Source organism: Chlamydotis macqueenii, chromosome 2 (assembly GCF_036417535.1).
Source record: "Chlamydotis macqueenii isolate bChlMac1 chromosome 2, bChlMac1.mat, whole genome shotgun sequence".
Classification (NCBI taxonomy): domain Eukaryota; kingdom Metazoa; phylum Chordata; class Aves; order Otidiformes; family Otididae; genus Chlamydotis; species Chlamydotis macqueenii.
In genome coordinates, this window is record NC_141557.1 from 97852918 (window position 1) to 97869594 (window position 16677).

Genomic DNA, 16677 nt, shown 5'->3' on the forward strand with positions numbered 1-16677 from the left:
CTCCCACACCTACTCAGAAGCACAAGGTGCAGAACAAGCTTCACACACACCTCATCGTCATTGCCACAGCAGAGTACGGGCTGCTCCCAGGCGGGAAGGGGGGGATTTGCAAGCACTGAGCTCTTGGGCAAATCCTAGAACTCTGTCCTCGTTTGTTGTGGTTCTGCCACACTGAAGCTCTGCTTGGGCTGAAATCAGGCACTTTTGTCTGGTTTGATCTGGCTTTTTACCTGTGTTTGGGATATCAGTTATCACCCTCAATCAAACTGCCATTGAGAGACCAGGGCATGGGGACAACTCGGGGCAACCTTTTTCTAACCTGTTTCCTCGTAGAGGCAGATCAAATACAAACTTTCATTAGCTTCCACGAGACATGTGAGTGCTGCCTTTTTACATGACTTCTCTTAATGATTAGTAGACCACATTTGGTGTCTCATAGATGACCACTCAGCCCCACCACCACTGTAACAGAACAAGTCTCTAAGACGAACACCACAATCTTGCAAGCCCTTCCTTGCTTCTGGAGAACCTCTTTTAGCCACATTATAGTGAATGAGTTGTGGAGGAGCAAGAAGATCTTTCAAACATCATTTGCTGGTTAAGTACTGCCACGGACAAAAAAAAACCCACAGGTCACTGAGCTGCTCAGTAACTCAGCAGGGTACAATAATTCACTTCTAGGTTACACAAAAGGACAAGCTGAACAGCTACAGCACTTTCCTCTGGACTTAAAAAATCAATGATTTGTTTGTTTTTAAATCTGTAAAATCCTATGGAAGCTTTTTTCTTCTCTGCTAATTTTGTTGGCAAGGTAAACTGGAAAAGGTTTCCAGCATCTGCCATGTCTGTTGGGAGGCCTTCCACATGGTGTGAAAACTCCTCTCCTGGCATGGCTGGAAAGGTCCTCGCTGAACCGCAGAAGTCACTCACCAGTCCTTTCTATTTTTACTGAGTCAATAAAGGAAATTCTCACCACTATGACTGACTGATTCTCTGACGGAGCTGCAAAGACACAGGAGGCATAATATCAGTTGCTATGCAGGCTTCCCAAACACACGCTGCCAGTACCTTCAGTCTGGGGTTGCAGCTACCCTGTTATTCTAGTATTAGGTTTCTCCTTTAGCAGCAAGTGCTCATCATTCCACACCGCGCGACAGTTCTGAGCCTCTGACACTTGTCACTGCAGACCAGAACGGTATTAGAAAAATCAATTTATGACTTAAATGAGGAAAGAATAAAACAGTCCAAAGGCAAGAAGCTGCGCTCTGTCACCAATACACAAAAGACAGCCTTAAATTCACATTGTGTGCCTTAAATGCTTCAAATACGAATGTTTTGACTTGTTTAAAAACAAAACAAAAAAAAAATTGCCAGTACTTTAAATAATCAGTTTGGTTTACTAGACACTCCCAGGCAAATATTAATAAAAGAGTAATAAATACTTCTTTATTGGTAGAAATATTGTAGTGCTGTGGAAGAGGCAGTAAGTTTGATGAAAGGGACCTTTAACTACAGCAGGACTCTTCAGACTGGAAAAGGAATCCATGGGTGGGGAATATGCTAGAGGTCTATAAAATCAGGAATGACAAGGAGACAGAGAAAACCAACTAATTCTTTTCTTTTCTAGTACAATAATAAGTAGGCATTAAATGTTCCAAACAAACAAGAGATGCATCTTCTTATTGGCACTGGGTTAACCTGGGGAATTCCTTCCCACTAATCACTGGGGCAATGATGAGTTTGTATGGATTCAGAAAGCAATTGGACAAAACCATGGAAGGAAAAAAGAAATTCATCAATAGCTAATAAGCAGAAGGACATTTCATCTGGTTTAAGACATTCCTGAAACATAAGACACTGGAGTTTGGCAGTTTCACCAGATGACAATACGGTGACAATATAACAACTTCAACAAATTAAAGTAAGAAAATCACAAATTTTTTTTGTATCTTCTTCAGATGGAGATGCTGGGGTGAAGGAGAATGTATATAACAAGCAATAAGACCCTGTGCAAGTAGGAGGTGCTCATCTTTTTCTGAAGTTGTACAGAGAGTTTCCCAACCACAGGACCAAAATAGAAGAAAGAATGCTTTCAAAATCAGCATTTCATGATGAGAAATGCTTATCACTGAAACACTGCATTTAAACAACTCAGAGGAGATTGAATACCTGTCTGTGCATATATTTGTAATTTATTTTGAATTTTGGGGCATACATGGCAAGTGCTGCAGACGTGCACTGATCCTTTTTCTTATATTGCCACCTGGTGGTCCTAGGCGTACGGAAGCAATAAATGCAAAGATTTTTTGATAAAATGACCATAGTTTAAGTATTTTAAATAACATTCATTTATTTTCCTCTGAGACAGAGCATAAGTACTTTTTAAATACAGAATGTGTAGGGTTGAGGGGCTGTTTGGTTTTGCCACCATTACAATAGTTCCTGTGTGTCATGTAGTCAGCTCTTGCTTATCTCAATAAATGGCTGTACTGGCCACCCTAGGTCCCAGGGAAATGGTTCATATGGGTTGCAGCTCTGCTGCGGGCTCAAGACACACACTTGGGCTGGGTGCCGTGCTTCCCATGGACAGGCACCCTGCACTTAGATGGAGATAGGAGGTGAGAAGACCTTCCAGCCAGAGCCAAACCATCACCTCTTTCTTCTACCCTTTCCACCTCACCAGAGGAGGAAACACAGCACAAAGACACTTAACCAGTATGAAGGGGGCTCTTTTGCTCCCAGAAGAAGTGTTGCCATGTGGTTGGAGTGATGTCCGAGTTCACATCTCACAGAGATGTCGGAGTACGCTGCACAGTGGGTACAGGGAAGGCCCCAGCTCTGCAGACAGAAGTGTTAAAATCTGCAGCCCTCAGTCTCACGATTGCATCGCCACCACATACAGTCAAGAATATCATAGGAAAGGGACATGATAAGGCTAGTTTAAAGAAGAAAGTATTATAGACTTGGATTTCATAGGGGAGGAAATTGTACAATAGACTTTATACTGGTCTATTGTAATGAGACCATGTGTACCGGTTCAGTTTTGGGTTCCCCAATACAGGAAAAACTACGTTAAACTGGAGCAAGTGCAGCACAGAGCCACCAAAGTGGTGAGGGAGCTGGAGCAGCTGCCCTGTGAGGGAAGGCGGAGGGACAGGGCTGGCTTAGCCTGGGGAAGAGGGGCTTGGGGGGCACCTCGTAGCAGCCTTCTGATACCTGGGAGGAGACTGTGGAGGAGATGGAGCTCAGCTCTTCACAGAGGTGAGCTGCAGCACGAGAGAGACGGCATGAACTGAAGCAAGAGAGGTTCAGAGCCAACGGAAGAAGAAACTTTTTCACCATGAAGACAGTCAGCAGAGAAACAGGTTGCTCAAACAGGCTGCGCGGTCTCCGTCCTTCAAGATTTTCAAGATCAGACTGGATGAAGCTCAGAGCAGCCTGGTCTGATCTCATAGCTGACCCTGCCTGGAGGAGAAGTTTGAACTAGAGACTTCCTGAGCTCCCTTTCAGTTTTAATAATCCTGCGATCCTGTTGCTCTGTGAACCACAATCTGTTTTTATCTCAGTTAATAAAAGCTCTGTGCTAACAATTTTCAGTACTACTAGCCTTCAGAAATGCGCTCTTGAGCAATTAAAAGGAATTGAAGAATTTCACATCCCAGACATAATTCCTGTTTTGAGCTATGATAATAGTATTATCATTTTACACGATAAAACATACCCAAATACTTTTTGATGGGTAGAAAAACCTGAAGCTGTCCTTTGCATAGGAGTAGCTAACCAAAACCAGCATTTACACCTTTTTATTGGCCTTATCAGACTACATTTCTTGTAGCTATAGCCATAGGGGCCATCTACCAGCCTGAATCAACGCTCACCAGCTATAGCAGGGCTCTCACCTCAACTAATCCCAGTGGACTTGGTGAACTGTAACTGAAGGCACAGCAACGTTTCTGATATAGAGAGACTGTGTGCACGCACCGAAGCAGCAGAAGTTTGAACAAAGCACCCACGGTAGGTTCCTACATCACACGTTCAGCGCCTGTGTATGTCGGACAGATTCACCCTGAAGACCCAGGCAGAGTAACCTACAGGCATCTCTGGCACTTCCCTGTGCCGCAGCTTTTTCAGCCTCCCTGGCTGAACCTCTTCTGCAGAGAAAGAGAAGCACATGGCACAGCTCCGCGCTCCTTGCAGACAGCAGTGAAGACTTGCAGCATCCAGAGGATCAATAGGCAACTGCCCCGTACAGGACTGCCTGCCATGTCAAAGCAAAGAGCTTAACAGCAGAAAGCTCCTCCGCTCTAAAAAGAGTGTCTGTGGGGTATGGATATTCTCTCAGAGAGGTACATCTTTATCTGAAAACTCCTAGGATGGAGACACTCCAAGATTATGAAACGGAAAGGCAAATACAACAATTGCTTTATCTTGAAAAGCGCTAGGAGAGCTTCCCTTGGGGACACTGCAGTCAATTCACTTTTGTAGAGAAGAAAAGTTCCCCCCAGTGGCAGGTAGACAACTTTAGCAAGGGTATGCTGCTCACACAGGCGCCAGTAATTTGCTGTCAGGGAAAAAGTAGGTAATGAGACTGGACAGCCTGTGTAAATACCAAAAGCCTAAAATCCAGCAAAGGAAGAATCAGACACAGAGACATAGAAGGCAGAGAAGAAAATACCACAAGGAAGTTAAATTCGATATGTGTAAACTCTCCTAGGATCATGTGTTAAAAAGCATAGGGTTATCTTTCAAGAACAATAGGAAGAGAGAAGAGGATGCTGAGAAAACAAGGATTGATTATATGAGGATTTAGGGGCCTGCAAGAATGGAGAAAGGACTAAGAAGGCAAAATATCTCCTTAGAAGAAGAGCAGGTGAGTAAAGAGACAAAAGGCTTAGGAAAAAAACACAAGAACAGTCATTCTTGTTTTCACAAGCTCTTGATTCAAGGAGAAACAGCTCCACTGCAGTAAAAATCTGGTTGCTGCATCCCTTGTTATTTCAGTTGGGATCAGCCAGAGTCTATGTAAGAGTGACACCACCACAACATGGCAATTACCTCAGGCATGACACGTCCTCTCCTCTCGTCTGCACAGCAGTGATGTTGGCTGAACCACACAAACACCGATTACATGGAGCAGCTCTTGGAGGACATCAAGTCCAGGGCATGCCTGGTTGGTACAGCTAGCCCAGGGTACTGGAGCTAGCCCCCTTACCGTGGCACAGCATGGGGCTTTGTCATATGGTCTCCCCTAAACTCCTTCCAGAAAGAGCAAGACATCATTTTTAGTTTTATGACTGCATTACAGCATAGATGAATTACAGCAGAAAGTAAAATGATGATGCTAGCAAAGTTTGAAAATGGAAATGAACACAAGTACAGGAATACAGTCACCAGAGCTGGTCACACAAGGCAAGAGCAGGAGCTGGCCTTGGGTATGAGCACCAGGGACTGGGCAAGGGAGCCCTCAGCCCTGCAGGCTTTCTACCAGAAGAGGCAGCAGCAAGAGAAGGGGAATCTGGTGGTTGGCACGGGCACAAAGGCAGCCCATGGCTGGGGAAGAGGAGCATCTGAAGGAAGGTCCCACAACTGAACGAGGAGGTGCTGGTACACAGGGCAGAAGTAGCAAAGGTTGGAAGATCAAGGGCTGGGAAAGACATGGGTAAACATGCTGCCTTGCCACCTCAGAACTACTGCTGTAGATCCTAATAAAGCACTGCTGGTAAAATAGCACTGCTAAACTGTGCTCAACAACTCCCACCTTCAACAGCTTCCTAACGCACTACAGGCAAACTCTGATTTTTGTACTGTCAGAGATTTTGTCTCATCCTTTGTACGGCTCCAGATGCTCCTTAAAACAGAGCAAGCAACATTTTTGCTGCCCATTTCAGTTATTATTAAAGTTTCCTTATTTGCAACAGCCACTTCTTTAAAGTGAGATTCGAGTCTAAATGAGGGCACAGCTGTTTCCTGCTCTCCCCTCATCTCCGCAATAGCTGCAATCGGCAGTAAGCCTCGGAGCATTCTCATTTCTTCCCATTAAATATTTGGGAAAACAGAGATTACTCAGAGTTGCCAAAGGGATGTTTTCAATAGCTGAGAGCTCAATAATTGACTTCCTTGAAATTTTCACCAGCTTCTGAAGCCCCAGCCCATAAAACAGATGACAGCAGAAGAGTATACTTTTTTTTTTTTTTTTTTTTTTTTTTTAAGGCTTAGCATGACCTGTTCCTTCCTTCCCATTTCACAACTGAAAAAACAGGCACGATGAATAGCTTGCCGCTGACAGCGGTGTTTAGAGAACCTGCCATGTGGAGCCCAGTTCCTAGGGCTGAATGTCAGCACCTCTCATCTTCCTAGTTTACACCAGCAGCTTGTTTCGTCCTCCAGATCCCAGTGGATCCACACCATCCACACCACTACAGTCAATGTTAGCACACCTTTTCGGTCCAACACAGACTTGAAGATGCCTACATCCTGGACTGACAGATTTAAGATGGCTTTGGATAATCTCAATAACCATCTGGTTTTGATTATAGATCTCAGATTATAAACAAGACCTATGCCATTTCTTGCTTGCTTTTTCCCAGGTGCCTTTATCGTAAGACAGGACAATCCTACTCCTTTAACTCTGACTACATAAAACAGATTGTTCATATCCTTTTCCATGAAATCTCCTCAGAACAAGCATAAAGCCAGTGAAATACTTCTGAAAGTGTGCACCCAAAATATTGATGGGATGGCTTTACCTCAAATATATCAAAAGGTACTAGGATATTATTCGCAAAACTTTAGTGTATCCCTTCAACTTTTTCAACTCCACTCTCAGTGACGCTGTACAATGAGCAGAGAATCTCAGAGCACCACATACATTGCCAACAGCTCATTTCTTAAAGCATTGTTTCAGACTAGTCCAAAAGACTACAGTTTATTACACTTTCTTATAGTACATAATGTTTTATGATCAGTAAAAAAAAAAATAATTTTCAGTTATTTACTTGACTAGTGTCAAGTCTTTTAAGTTTTAATCTTCAAGTAATTCTAGAGCTTCACTTTCAGCAGCAGAAGATGCATAAGGGCTCTTACAAATTCACTAAAACAAAGGAAAAGTCTCAGAAAAACTACAAATTGTTTTCTTTTTGTTGTTCTGGTACACTAGCTTGCTATTTTGTAAGCTTAAAGAAGTCTTTAAACATCTTTGCTCTGTGATAAATGGACTTTTCTTTTTGTCCACATAAAGATGGCAGCAGAATTGAGATTTCACCCCGCAGAACATGGCACTCTCCTTCCTAATGGTGCATTTTCCAGGCGGTCCTTAATGGGACACCTTGGAGAGGCTAACAGCACCCACTTATCTACATTGCCTTTGAATCAGGTAGGAGGACATAAAGCTGAACTCTGTAACGATAATTTGAGTGGGAATAAACACTATGGTGTGCAGTATTTGAAAGTAGATGCCATCAAGATTCAGACTGATTACAGGTTTTTGAAATATATTTATGGCTACAGTAGATGCAGAAAGATGCAATAGCTCATATTTGAAAATGGGGAATAAAAAAAAAAAAAAAAAAAAAAATTGCAACTTACCCACCAACTGCAGTACAGGAAGTAATGTGCTTCCCGGGACTGAGATTTTGGGATAAAAGTTCATACCATTATTGCGATATTTTCCAATCGCAACCATACGGACAAAACAATAAGCTGCTTTTAAAGCTAGATTTCTGTGATTTTTCTCTTGGTCCTAATGCAAGCTTTACATCATAAAAAGAGACAGTTAAATTATTAATTGCATAGGGGCAACATATGGAGCGAGTATTTGTATTTTGTCAGAGCTTTAGTTATGTAAGTTGGGTTTATGTTTTTACCTTGGTCTCTTCAAGAGTACACCTATCCTGCTTCTCAGTTTCCAGTCATGTGCACACACCCTTAGGAGCTATTTTAATCAACTGGATCATTAGTGTCTAGACAAGAAGCTGCACCTTGATCTCACATGCTGGAGATGAAAATCCACACGTTACAGCTGTAAAAAGTAACTGTTCACAGGAAAACTAATGAAAACTCACAATCTGCAAAGAGCCCAAATCTGTGGGAAACAAGGCCTCATCTGCATCACTGCTGATGGCAATATTTTAATCAAATGTGCGCTGTTATTCAGTGGTAAGGTACAGGAGCACACACATCAACCAGCCCATGGCACATCAGAAAGCAGCGCTTGACGGCTGCAGAAGCACTAAGCAGCTTAGCTCTCTAAACCCACATCAACTCCGTTCTGCACATTTTGGATGCAAAGGTTTGTTAAAAAAACTGGACAGTCAAGTCTAAATAGGACTAAAGAGAATCGCAGTTTAGAGGGGATGCTGCATCAGCTTTGTATCCTGCTGGACCACAGAGATTTAAAATAAACACACTGCCCCTGTCCAAACTGATAACAGAAATGAAGACAGAAACTCAGAAATATGTAATACTACTAGAATTAGAAAATTCATGCGGAGGATTAGGCTGCTATAGACAGGTGTATTTTGATGTGTGCCATTTGCCTCTGGGCTTTCATCACTTGAATACCATCCTCACACCTTACCTTAGGACTGGCAGGGAAGGGCAGGGCAAAGCTGGGACCGTGATGATTCCAGACAGCAAGTTTTCACCCCTGACCACTGGACATGATCTTCCATCACATTGTTAAGGGAAGACAAATGTAACATAAGAGGCTGTGTCATAAAAAGTTGGAATTCCCCAAGACTAGACTTGGCAAGGCTTATTTGACAGTCTTGAAAATAAATGGGAAGAAATAAATGAGATTATACTTACCTCAACTTTGTTTTTATTGTATGACATTGAACTATCTGCTATAAAGAGGGTGACACAAGCAACTTGCAAAGTACAGAAGCTAACTCCATTTTCCAAAAATATACCTGAGCACAATTAGAGTTTACATTTAAGAGAGGCCATTAAAAATAATCATATTAAAAAAAAAAAAAAACAAAAAAAACCAAAACAAAAAAAAAACATGGGTGGGAATGGAAAGAGGCATGGCACTTCACAAGAGAGAACAGCAGTGACAGAACATCAGGGAAGCACAGAAGAATATACAGAAATAAAAATGAATACATATAGCAGTTAGACATCTTGGTAGATGGTAGACTATGATCAGGTTAGTTGGGTAGATATGACTGAAGCCATAATTTTTTTTTTAATGTATAAATAGTACATGAATGTATGCACTACTTTTAATGAATTTAAAATAGAGTCTCTCTAAGTCAGTACATACAAAAGAAAAGCACGTGTAAGAAAATAAAAGCAATAGCTGTTCAGTTGACAAAACCAACAGTAGATTCTTTCAAATGAAAAAATAATTAAGACCGTTTTTGGGGGGAAAAAAAAAGGAAATACAGCAAGGCAGCACTTGATTCCAGCAGTATTTATCAAACTAATAAAACAAGAATAATGAAGTAGAATGAATATCGTAAATGTCTGGCAAATGCTTGCTTTTCTCCATTTTTTTAAAACAAAACAAAACAAAAAAAAACAAACAAGAGAGAAAACAAATTTTCTAAGGACTCTTATATTAATCTTAAAGTGTACTATTTTGCTGTTTAAATAACTGTTCTTCATTAGGCAGCCAATGCTACCCCCAAAATGATCGCTATAATTATACTAATTTTTCCTTGGTATCATGCTTATATTGATCTAAATAATTTTCTGGTATTAGTTGGGATACTGAAATCATTATCTGACTTGTTACCCCAACGCTGAATCACCTGCTAGTTTGAAAAGACTTTTGTGGATTTACTAAGAAGATAAAGGCATATGTAAAAGTCACACCCACTAAATGCACAGTAAAGTGATACGTGAACAAAGGTAAGATCGCACATAAAAAAAAATGTTAATCATGTGTCAAGGTGTCTCTTGACAACCTCTACCTTAATTGAAAATAAAGTGTCTATTACAAACATTTAGACTTGGGAGATCACCAGACTAATCTGATGTATTTACAGTCGGAACAATGAGGTATATTCTTCAATGTGACTGAGTCACAAAAATCCATGGGGTAATGGAATGGATTCCTGAATCATGTAATAGCTGATGCTTGTTTAATGATGGCATTTCACAAAATAGAAGAGGGACAAAATGATATTTCACTTCTGCCTATAGGGGCTGCATGGCGAGACATACTAGTATTGGAAAGTAGTATCCAACATTACCATCAAATTGTAGGTAAGATACCAAATTACACTTGTGACACAGAAAAAAAAAGTTACACTTTTGGCAACTTTTTGAAGCCTCCGGAGTCATGTCATGTCTTGCTTTTGACAATTACAGTCTATGGTTGTTTAAAAATTCCTGGACAAGTGAAATACACTACTCAAGTGCTTAAATCACACATGTAAGAAAAGTACAAGTAAAATGTAGCAAAGCATCTTTATTAAAAAGTTGGGGGTTTATTCCCCTAACACAGTTTAAAGAATTTTTTTTTAATGCTGAAAAACAGAATTGAAAGTAAAAAGTTAAAATATAAAAATCTTTAAAACATAAACTATATTTACTCTGAAAAAAAAATCTGGCCCATTCTGAATGAACTGTATTCTTTAGCTAAAGACATAATACAGTACAAATTGAAGCAGAATTCCAGTTATTTCTGCACTACCAGTTTGGGTAGCAATTGGTTCTGGAACAAAAATAATTTCACTCTCAAAATTTAACTGATTTCTAATTAGATTTTGGAATTGGAGACAGACCTGCTGGGGTCTATTATCATTCTACTTAAATCACAAGACAATCAGAAAAATAAGTAAACTGGTTTAACTTCTCACCAGAACAGACAAGGATCACTCAAAAGTCAGGAAGAGTCCGAAGGCAGTGTAAGGGACAGCTGTCACCTTTCAGCTCCTGCCTACTGGTATTTGTAAGCTTTTCTAGCCCAAACTGTAGAGGACAGCCCTCAGGCACTGTAAGAGCTGGCTCTTCTCCCTGAGCACTCTGCTCAGAGAGGGTTCACAGGTACACAGGGGAGACACCAGAAGATATGTGGTCTGTGAGGTACGCTTTAAGCCCCACATAACCAAAAAGCACAAGCCCAGCACTCCGCACAGCAGAAGAAAGAGCAGTATAGACACGAAAAACAAGCAGACCTGTCCAAGCATGCAGACACAAACTACTCCTAAGTAATATGGTCTAAGACTTGGATCAGAGCTGTGATATACATTCAGAAGGCAACCAGAGAAAGCTGTGTATTTAACTCTGATCTCTGCTTAACTGCACACATCTAAACTGTGTGCAGCACTAGCACACTGCTGTGTCAGCACTAGCAGGTCAACTGACAGTTGAGTTTAACAGGAATTTGGAGTTCAAAACAATTCAGTACTCCTCTCACAATCCCAAGCACAGAATCCTCCAAGTACTGGCAGCTTCCCACCTACCCCTGGAGACAGAGTGAACAAAGCTATCTCATTATCCTTCTCCCATGCCCTATCCCACCCACCTCCCATCTCTCAGTTCCAGGATATTCACCAACCAAAACACAAAATATTTCATATTCCTGGAACTGCAGAATTAGAAAAATATTTGACATTTCAAACTACCGCAAAAGTTGCTTTAATAAGTTATATGTTAGATGCTTCCATTTCCACAGCAAAAATAAACCAGAAAATTCAACAATCAAAATAGTTAAAGCTGAAATAAAATGTTGCGAATTCGTCTTGCACAGACAGGCCCGCTGTCTTTGCTAAAGAGCAAATCTGTTGACGTTGAATATCTTAACACAGTGATCAGCTCCACAACTTGCAAGCTGCAACCACTCGCTGCTGTTCTGATCATTATGTCCAGCTCTGCCCGCATGATGTCTCCAGCATAAACGTTTCACAGCAAGTGCGTGACTTTGACTGCAACAAAAGGAAATCCATACATAACTGCAAAATGTCAAACACAGTTGGGCATGTGAGTGTAGACATCAACATTTATTTAATTAGTACTCTTCTTTTAACACTACCAACTGAGGAAAAACTGACTTGTGACAGCCAGCAGGTACTAAGTTCTTAAAATAAGTAGGGCCATTAACACTAATGACATCTTATCCTCTCACTCATCAATAATTTAAACAGCTATTGATTTCAAGTTTTACCACACTAGCTGCAGGTCTAGAATCTCAATTACTCAGATATGACAGATTTCTGGCTTTCAGCCTGCGATTTCCTGTTATCTCATGTCTCTTTCCAATTCACTTCAAGCACACACAGACCAAAGTCACCATCAGCTTTCATTTCTGGTACTACCAATGCCAGTATGCGAAGGAAGAATCTAAGAGAGTGCTTCAAGTGAAATATTCAAAGTCTCACTACAGAGAGTTTCTCTAGCTGTCATCGCAGCAGCACTGCACACAGCTTGTCATTCCTTTGGTTTCTGCTAGAAGCTGCTCTTGAAAGCCTGTTGTCATCCACTCCAAAATGTTTTGCTGATGTACATAGACAGTGATTCTTTCCCCCTCTCTTCAGTGTTTTCTATCAACTTATTTTATGGCTAATGTAATAAAACTATTTTTTTTTTGTTAAGTAGGGCCAACAAAAGGTAATACTTCTCAAAGCATTTGCATAGCATGAAATATTTGGGGGTTTAACCCCTAATCTTGGTTTTCATTGGGTTTTTTTAATAAATCTAAAAAACCAATATTTTTATTTCCAAGTTTTGCTTAAAGACATCTTTAGACTTTCAGAGATCAACCTTTTCCTAAAAGGATAACAATTTTTGATATACAAATAAACCAGTTTCATATAATTCTATACTGTAAGAACAGAACTCCAGCACTATTAATCTCATGAATAGTATTGCTCCTAATTTACTTCAAAAGACCTACCTGTTGTCCATCTCAACACACGTGGTCCAATCAGCTAGTGCAGGTTCGTGGCCACTCTGCTTCCATGTATACAAGATAATCTTCCCATTCTCTAAGCCTACTGCAACAATATATCTACCAAGAGAATAACTGCATTAGTTCTGAAAAAAAAAAAAAAAAACTAGCCTAAGCAGCTCAGTGAAGCTGGCTATAATGCAAGGTACAAAGAACTAGCACTCAGATACTGTGTTGCACCTTGCCCTTTGAATCAATATTTACTTTTCCATGGAGGGGGGGAAATCACAATTTAAATCAAAGCTTCTTCATAAAAAAATGAGCAAAGTAGAAACCTGCAAAATATATTTGTTTAGGAAAAAAAATAAGGTGGTTATTACAACACCAAATCAGTCAATATTGTCACAAGAATGAATGTGTTTCAGGTGTGTTCATGTTCCCCACTTCCCTTTTTTTTTTTTTTTTCTTGTTACACTGTTTGGAGAAGTCATCATATACTTGAAAAGAAAGCTAGGAAAGAAAAAAGAGAGTTCGCTCAGCCAAAGAATGGTCAAAATACTTAACGTGTAGATTTTAGGAGTTGTTCAGTCACAGAAAGCTAACTAAAGGGGAAAAAAATACTCATTTCAAACAAAACACAAAATGGCATTACAGGAAAACAGCAATACCTTCCATCAGGAGTAAGCACACGGCTGATACTAACAGCAGTAACAGAATCCCCAGCATCCAGTACTGTTGAACAAGGCTTGACTGAATCCAACATACTGCTTTCAGCAGTCACAGATAAATCACACTGGCCCCAGATAACGACCTGTAAGAAAGAGAATAACCTAGGAATTTTCACTTTAATATTTTTGTAAATGCATTTACAACGCATAAACATACGGAATAACTTAGTTAAAATATTTGCAGGGCATAAAACAAAGTGGATGACCCCAAAAACAGTAAAAAAAGTGTATCTAGAAAGATAATGACAACAAAAAAAAAATTCTGTTATGAAAGTTAAAGAAAAACTTAGAGAACCATAAAAGTCATGTGGCATATGCTTGTTGTACTGTATGAAAAAAGAAGGGAGGAAGTCCAACTGGCAGACCACAGTTTTGTACATACATATTCAAGCACTTTATTTAGCATATGAAAGTCTCACTGATTTCTGTGGTAATACACACAATAAGCATTTTGTGTATTTATAGAATATGGGCTCATTAGAACACAACATTCGCTAATCTAAAATACATTTTAAATTATTCTAGGTTTTTAAATTCCTTTTATATTAATTACCTTTTTGTCTCGACTGCCAGTAACAAAATACTTGCTATCTGGTGTCCAATCACAAGACCAAATGATTCGACTGTGAACAGCTGTATTTTTGTCTGTGCAGGCACAGCAACTGAAAACTGGTCCTGGAATAAAACACACAGGAAAGCCTTTGCCTTCAACTACTTTACATATTAAAAATAATTGTTACTCTTACTTAACTCTATGTATGAATTGCAGGAATACTCAGATGTTATTCCACTCATCTTTAAAGCAACTGGGAATACTCAGCACATAGATATTCTTTTTACAACACTTACCACAATGATAACTGGCACCTGCTCAAGACCGTATCAGTCAGTCCTTATAGCACTGAAACAGTAGGAACAGCTTAATCTTTTACATACATATCTGTTTCAGAAGAATTTAAATCTAAGACCTTCAAGTTCTTTCTATACAAGTTTTTCGTAAGAACACTGACTTCAAAAGTTTTAGTATAGTGCAACGTTTACCATACATACATGTATCCCCAATAATTTCACTACAGCTCCTATTTACCAGTAAAGCCCCAAGAGCCCAAACCATAATGATCTAATTGTAAAGATTAATCTGTTCCCAAAGGGACAGGCTGCTATTTCAATACACACTCAATCAGGGAATAAATCAGATCAGCAGATCAGTAAATGGGAATGCTATTCCTAAGTAGAAAAGGCTGTCATTTTGGAGCACAGACTTTGAATAACCACCCCTTGGGATGCCAATACCAGCAGTTTTGCTTTACACTGATAATGCTGTACTTTGTAGACAGAAAAACTATTGATGAACAGATGAAAAGAATATTTCCTCTGCTTCCTGTGAGAATTCATACTCCTTATCCTGAAGCATTCTGCAATTACTGTGGACAATATGCCAGGCTTCAGAAAAAAAGTCCAAACAGAACAGAATTCTCAAGCCAGGATACAATTGGACACTGTCTGAAGGGGCCAAAACTCACTGCCAAGTCTCTAGGAAAACTCTATAAAGCCCAGTAGTGTTTATGTGCTATTAAGCCAACTGTGCAATGATAAACATTTTCAGCACAAGAATCCATTCTAGGAATCCATTAAAGTCTTCAACAGCAATCTCCTCATGATTTTGCAAGGCTCAAAGTCTTAATGAGAAAGTCAGCTGAATCTTTACTATCAGCTCTTTTTCCAGACAGAGCCAGTCCTAGTCAAATTAATCAATTGTGTAGGATTACCAGAAAGCCACAAAGATAGAGATTAATCCTGTCAAGAGCCTCAAAGTGTCATACCCTGCAAACAGGGACAAGGAAGCTCTATGCAGGACATGGATGTGGCAATGAACCTTCCAGCCTTGGCTGCACAGAACATCGAGATGAAGGTTTTCCTTGACAGAATACCATTTTGAAGTTCAAGCATTACACTCCAGCATGTACATTTGATTTCAGTAGATCTGAAATATACAACCACAAGCAGAAGGCAGGAGGACAAACAGCAGATTTTATTGCATCCACCAATTAAAAAGCATTTAAGGCCTGGTTATATTCTCCTCCACACTTTAATTCCCATTCTAGCTTTCCCATATACGATTAATTGCACTTTTTAAAGCCACAGGAGTCTACAACACTATTAATTCTTAAAAGTTGTAACGAAAATGTCCATTACCAATTATTTTTCAAATATTTTGAAGCCAAAAATATTTAACAAACAGTGAAGTCTTCAAATGTGTATATCCACCTCACATATCTCACCTGACTCTGATGAGTCTTGTTTCTTCCATAGTGACCAATTCCTGTCTCTAGAAACTGCTAATAAAAATTTGTCATTGGGAGAAAATGCCAGCTGAGTAACAGTCAGATTGTGAAATGACAAACTCTGCAGTTTCTTCCAAGAAGTAGTGCTCCACAAAATAATTGCTGCATGTTCTTTTTTGGAAGCCTATATTGATGGAAAAAATATCAGTGAGAATTACTGAAAGCAAATATAAAAGTCACACATTTAAAAATACTAAGATGTTAGGGGGGTTGTTTTAAGGCTTGCAATCAAGTGAGAGCCAGCTTTCCTCTGGGAAGCTTTAAGATTGTTTCACTACTTTTTACTAATGCTGACAATATATCAGTAAGAAAATGTTTTATACCTATATTTGTTAAAATTTATCTTACTAATATCTTCAAATGACTTATGCATAATTTATTACTAATTTATCTGCATTCACTCTCACCTTTGCAAGGCAACTGTCATCTATACAAAATCTTTCACATTTAAGTGAAAGAACAGAATTCAGCCCAAGCTGAATTCCAATTCTTGCTGTTAGCCCTAGAAATCTGGTGGCACTTTTCACTAGATGGTGCTAGAATCTTTTCTTACCTTACATGCTGAGGCAATTATTGTGTTTGAATTATTGCAAGCAACACAAAAAATTTCATATCCATGTCCGTATCTGAAATAAATGTGAAAATGTATTCAACACATCACAGTCATTTTTCCAGTATGCATCAAGGTTCTTACATTAACATAAATCCCTTTGCAAAAATGAAAGGCACTTCCCAGGAACTTCTCAACACTGTTTCAGTATTATGC

At 39.6% G+C, this 16677-nt stretch overlaps 2 protein-coding genes across 5 annotated transcripts in view; both read right to left on the reverse strand.

Moving 5' to 3' along the window:
- Positions 1 to 16677, reverse strand: part of ABITRAM (actin binding transcription modulator) — a 301888-nt gene that overhangs the window by 139611 nt on the left and 145600 nt on the right. The gene's annotated exons all lie outside the window — the stretch shown is intronic.
- Positions 11559 to 16677, reverse strand: part of ELP2 (elongator acetyltransferase complex subunit 2) — a 40245-nt gene continuing 35126 nt past the window's right edge. For 2 of the 3 annotated variants that reach the window (XM_086740481.1, XM_086740479.1), the window contains 6 exons: positions 16465 to 16537; positions 15849 to 16035; positions 14120 to 14241; positions 13507 to 13649; positions 12845 to 12958; positions 11559 to 11876 (listed from right to left, as the gene is read on the reverse strand). In XM_086740481.1, coding sequence (XP_086596607.1) covers positions 11720 to 11876; positions 12845 to 12958; positions 13507 to 13649; positions 14120 to 14241; positions 15849 to 16035; positions 16465 to 16537 — 796 coding nt within the window. In that variant the 3' untranslated portion in view covers positions 11559 to 11719. Of the gene's footprint in view, positions 11877 to 12844; positions 12959 to 13506; positions 13669 to 14119; positions 14242 to 15848; positions 16036 to 16464; positions 16538 to 16677 lie in introns of those variants that run through there. The other variant, XR_015257660.1, reaches the window with a different exon arrangement.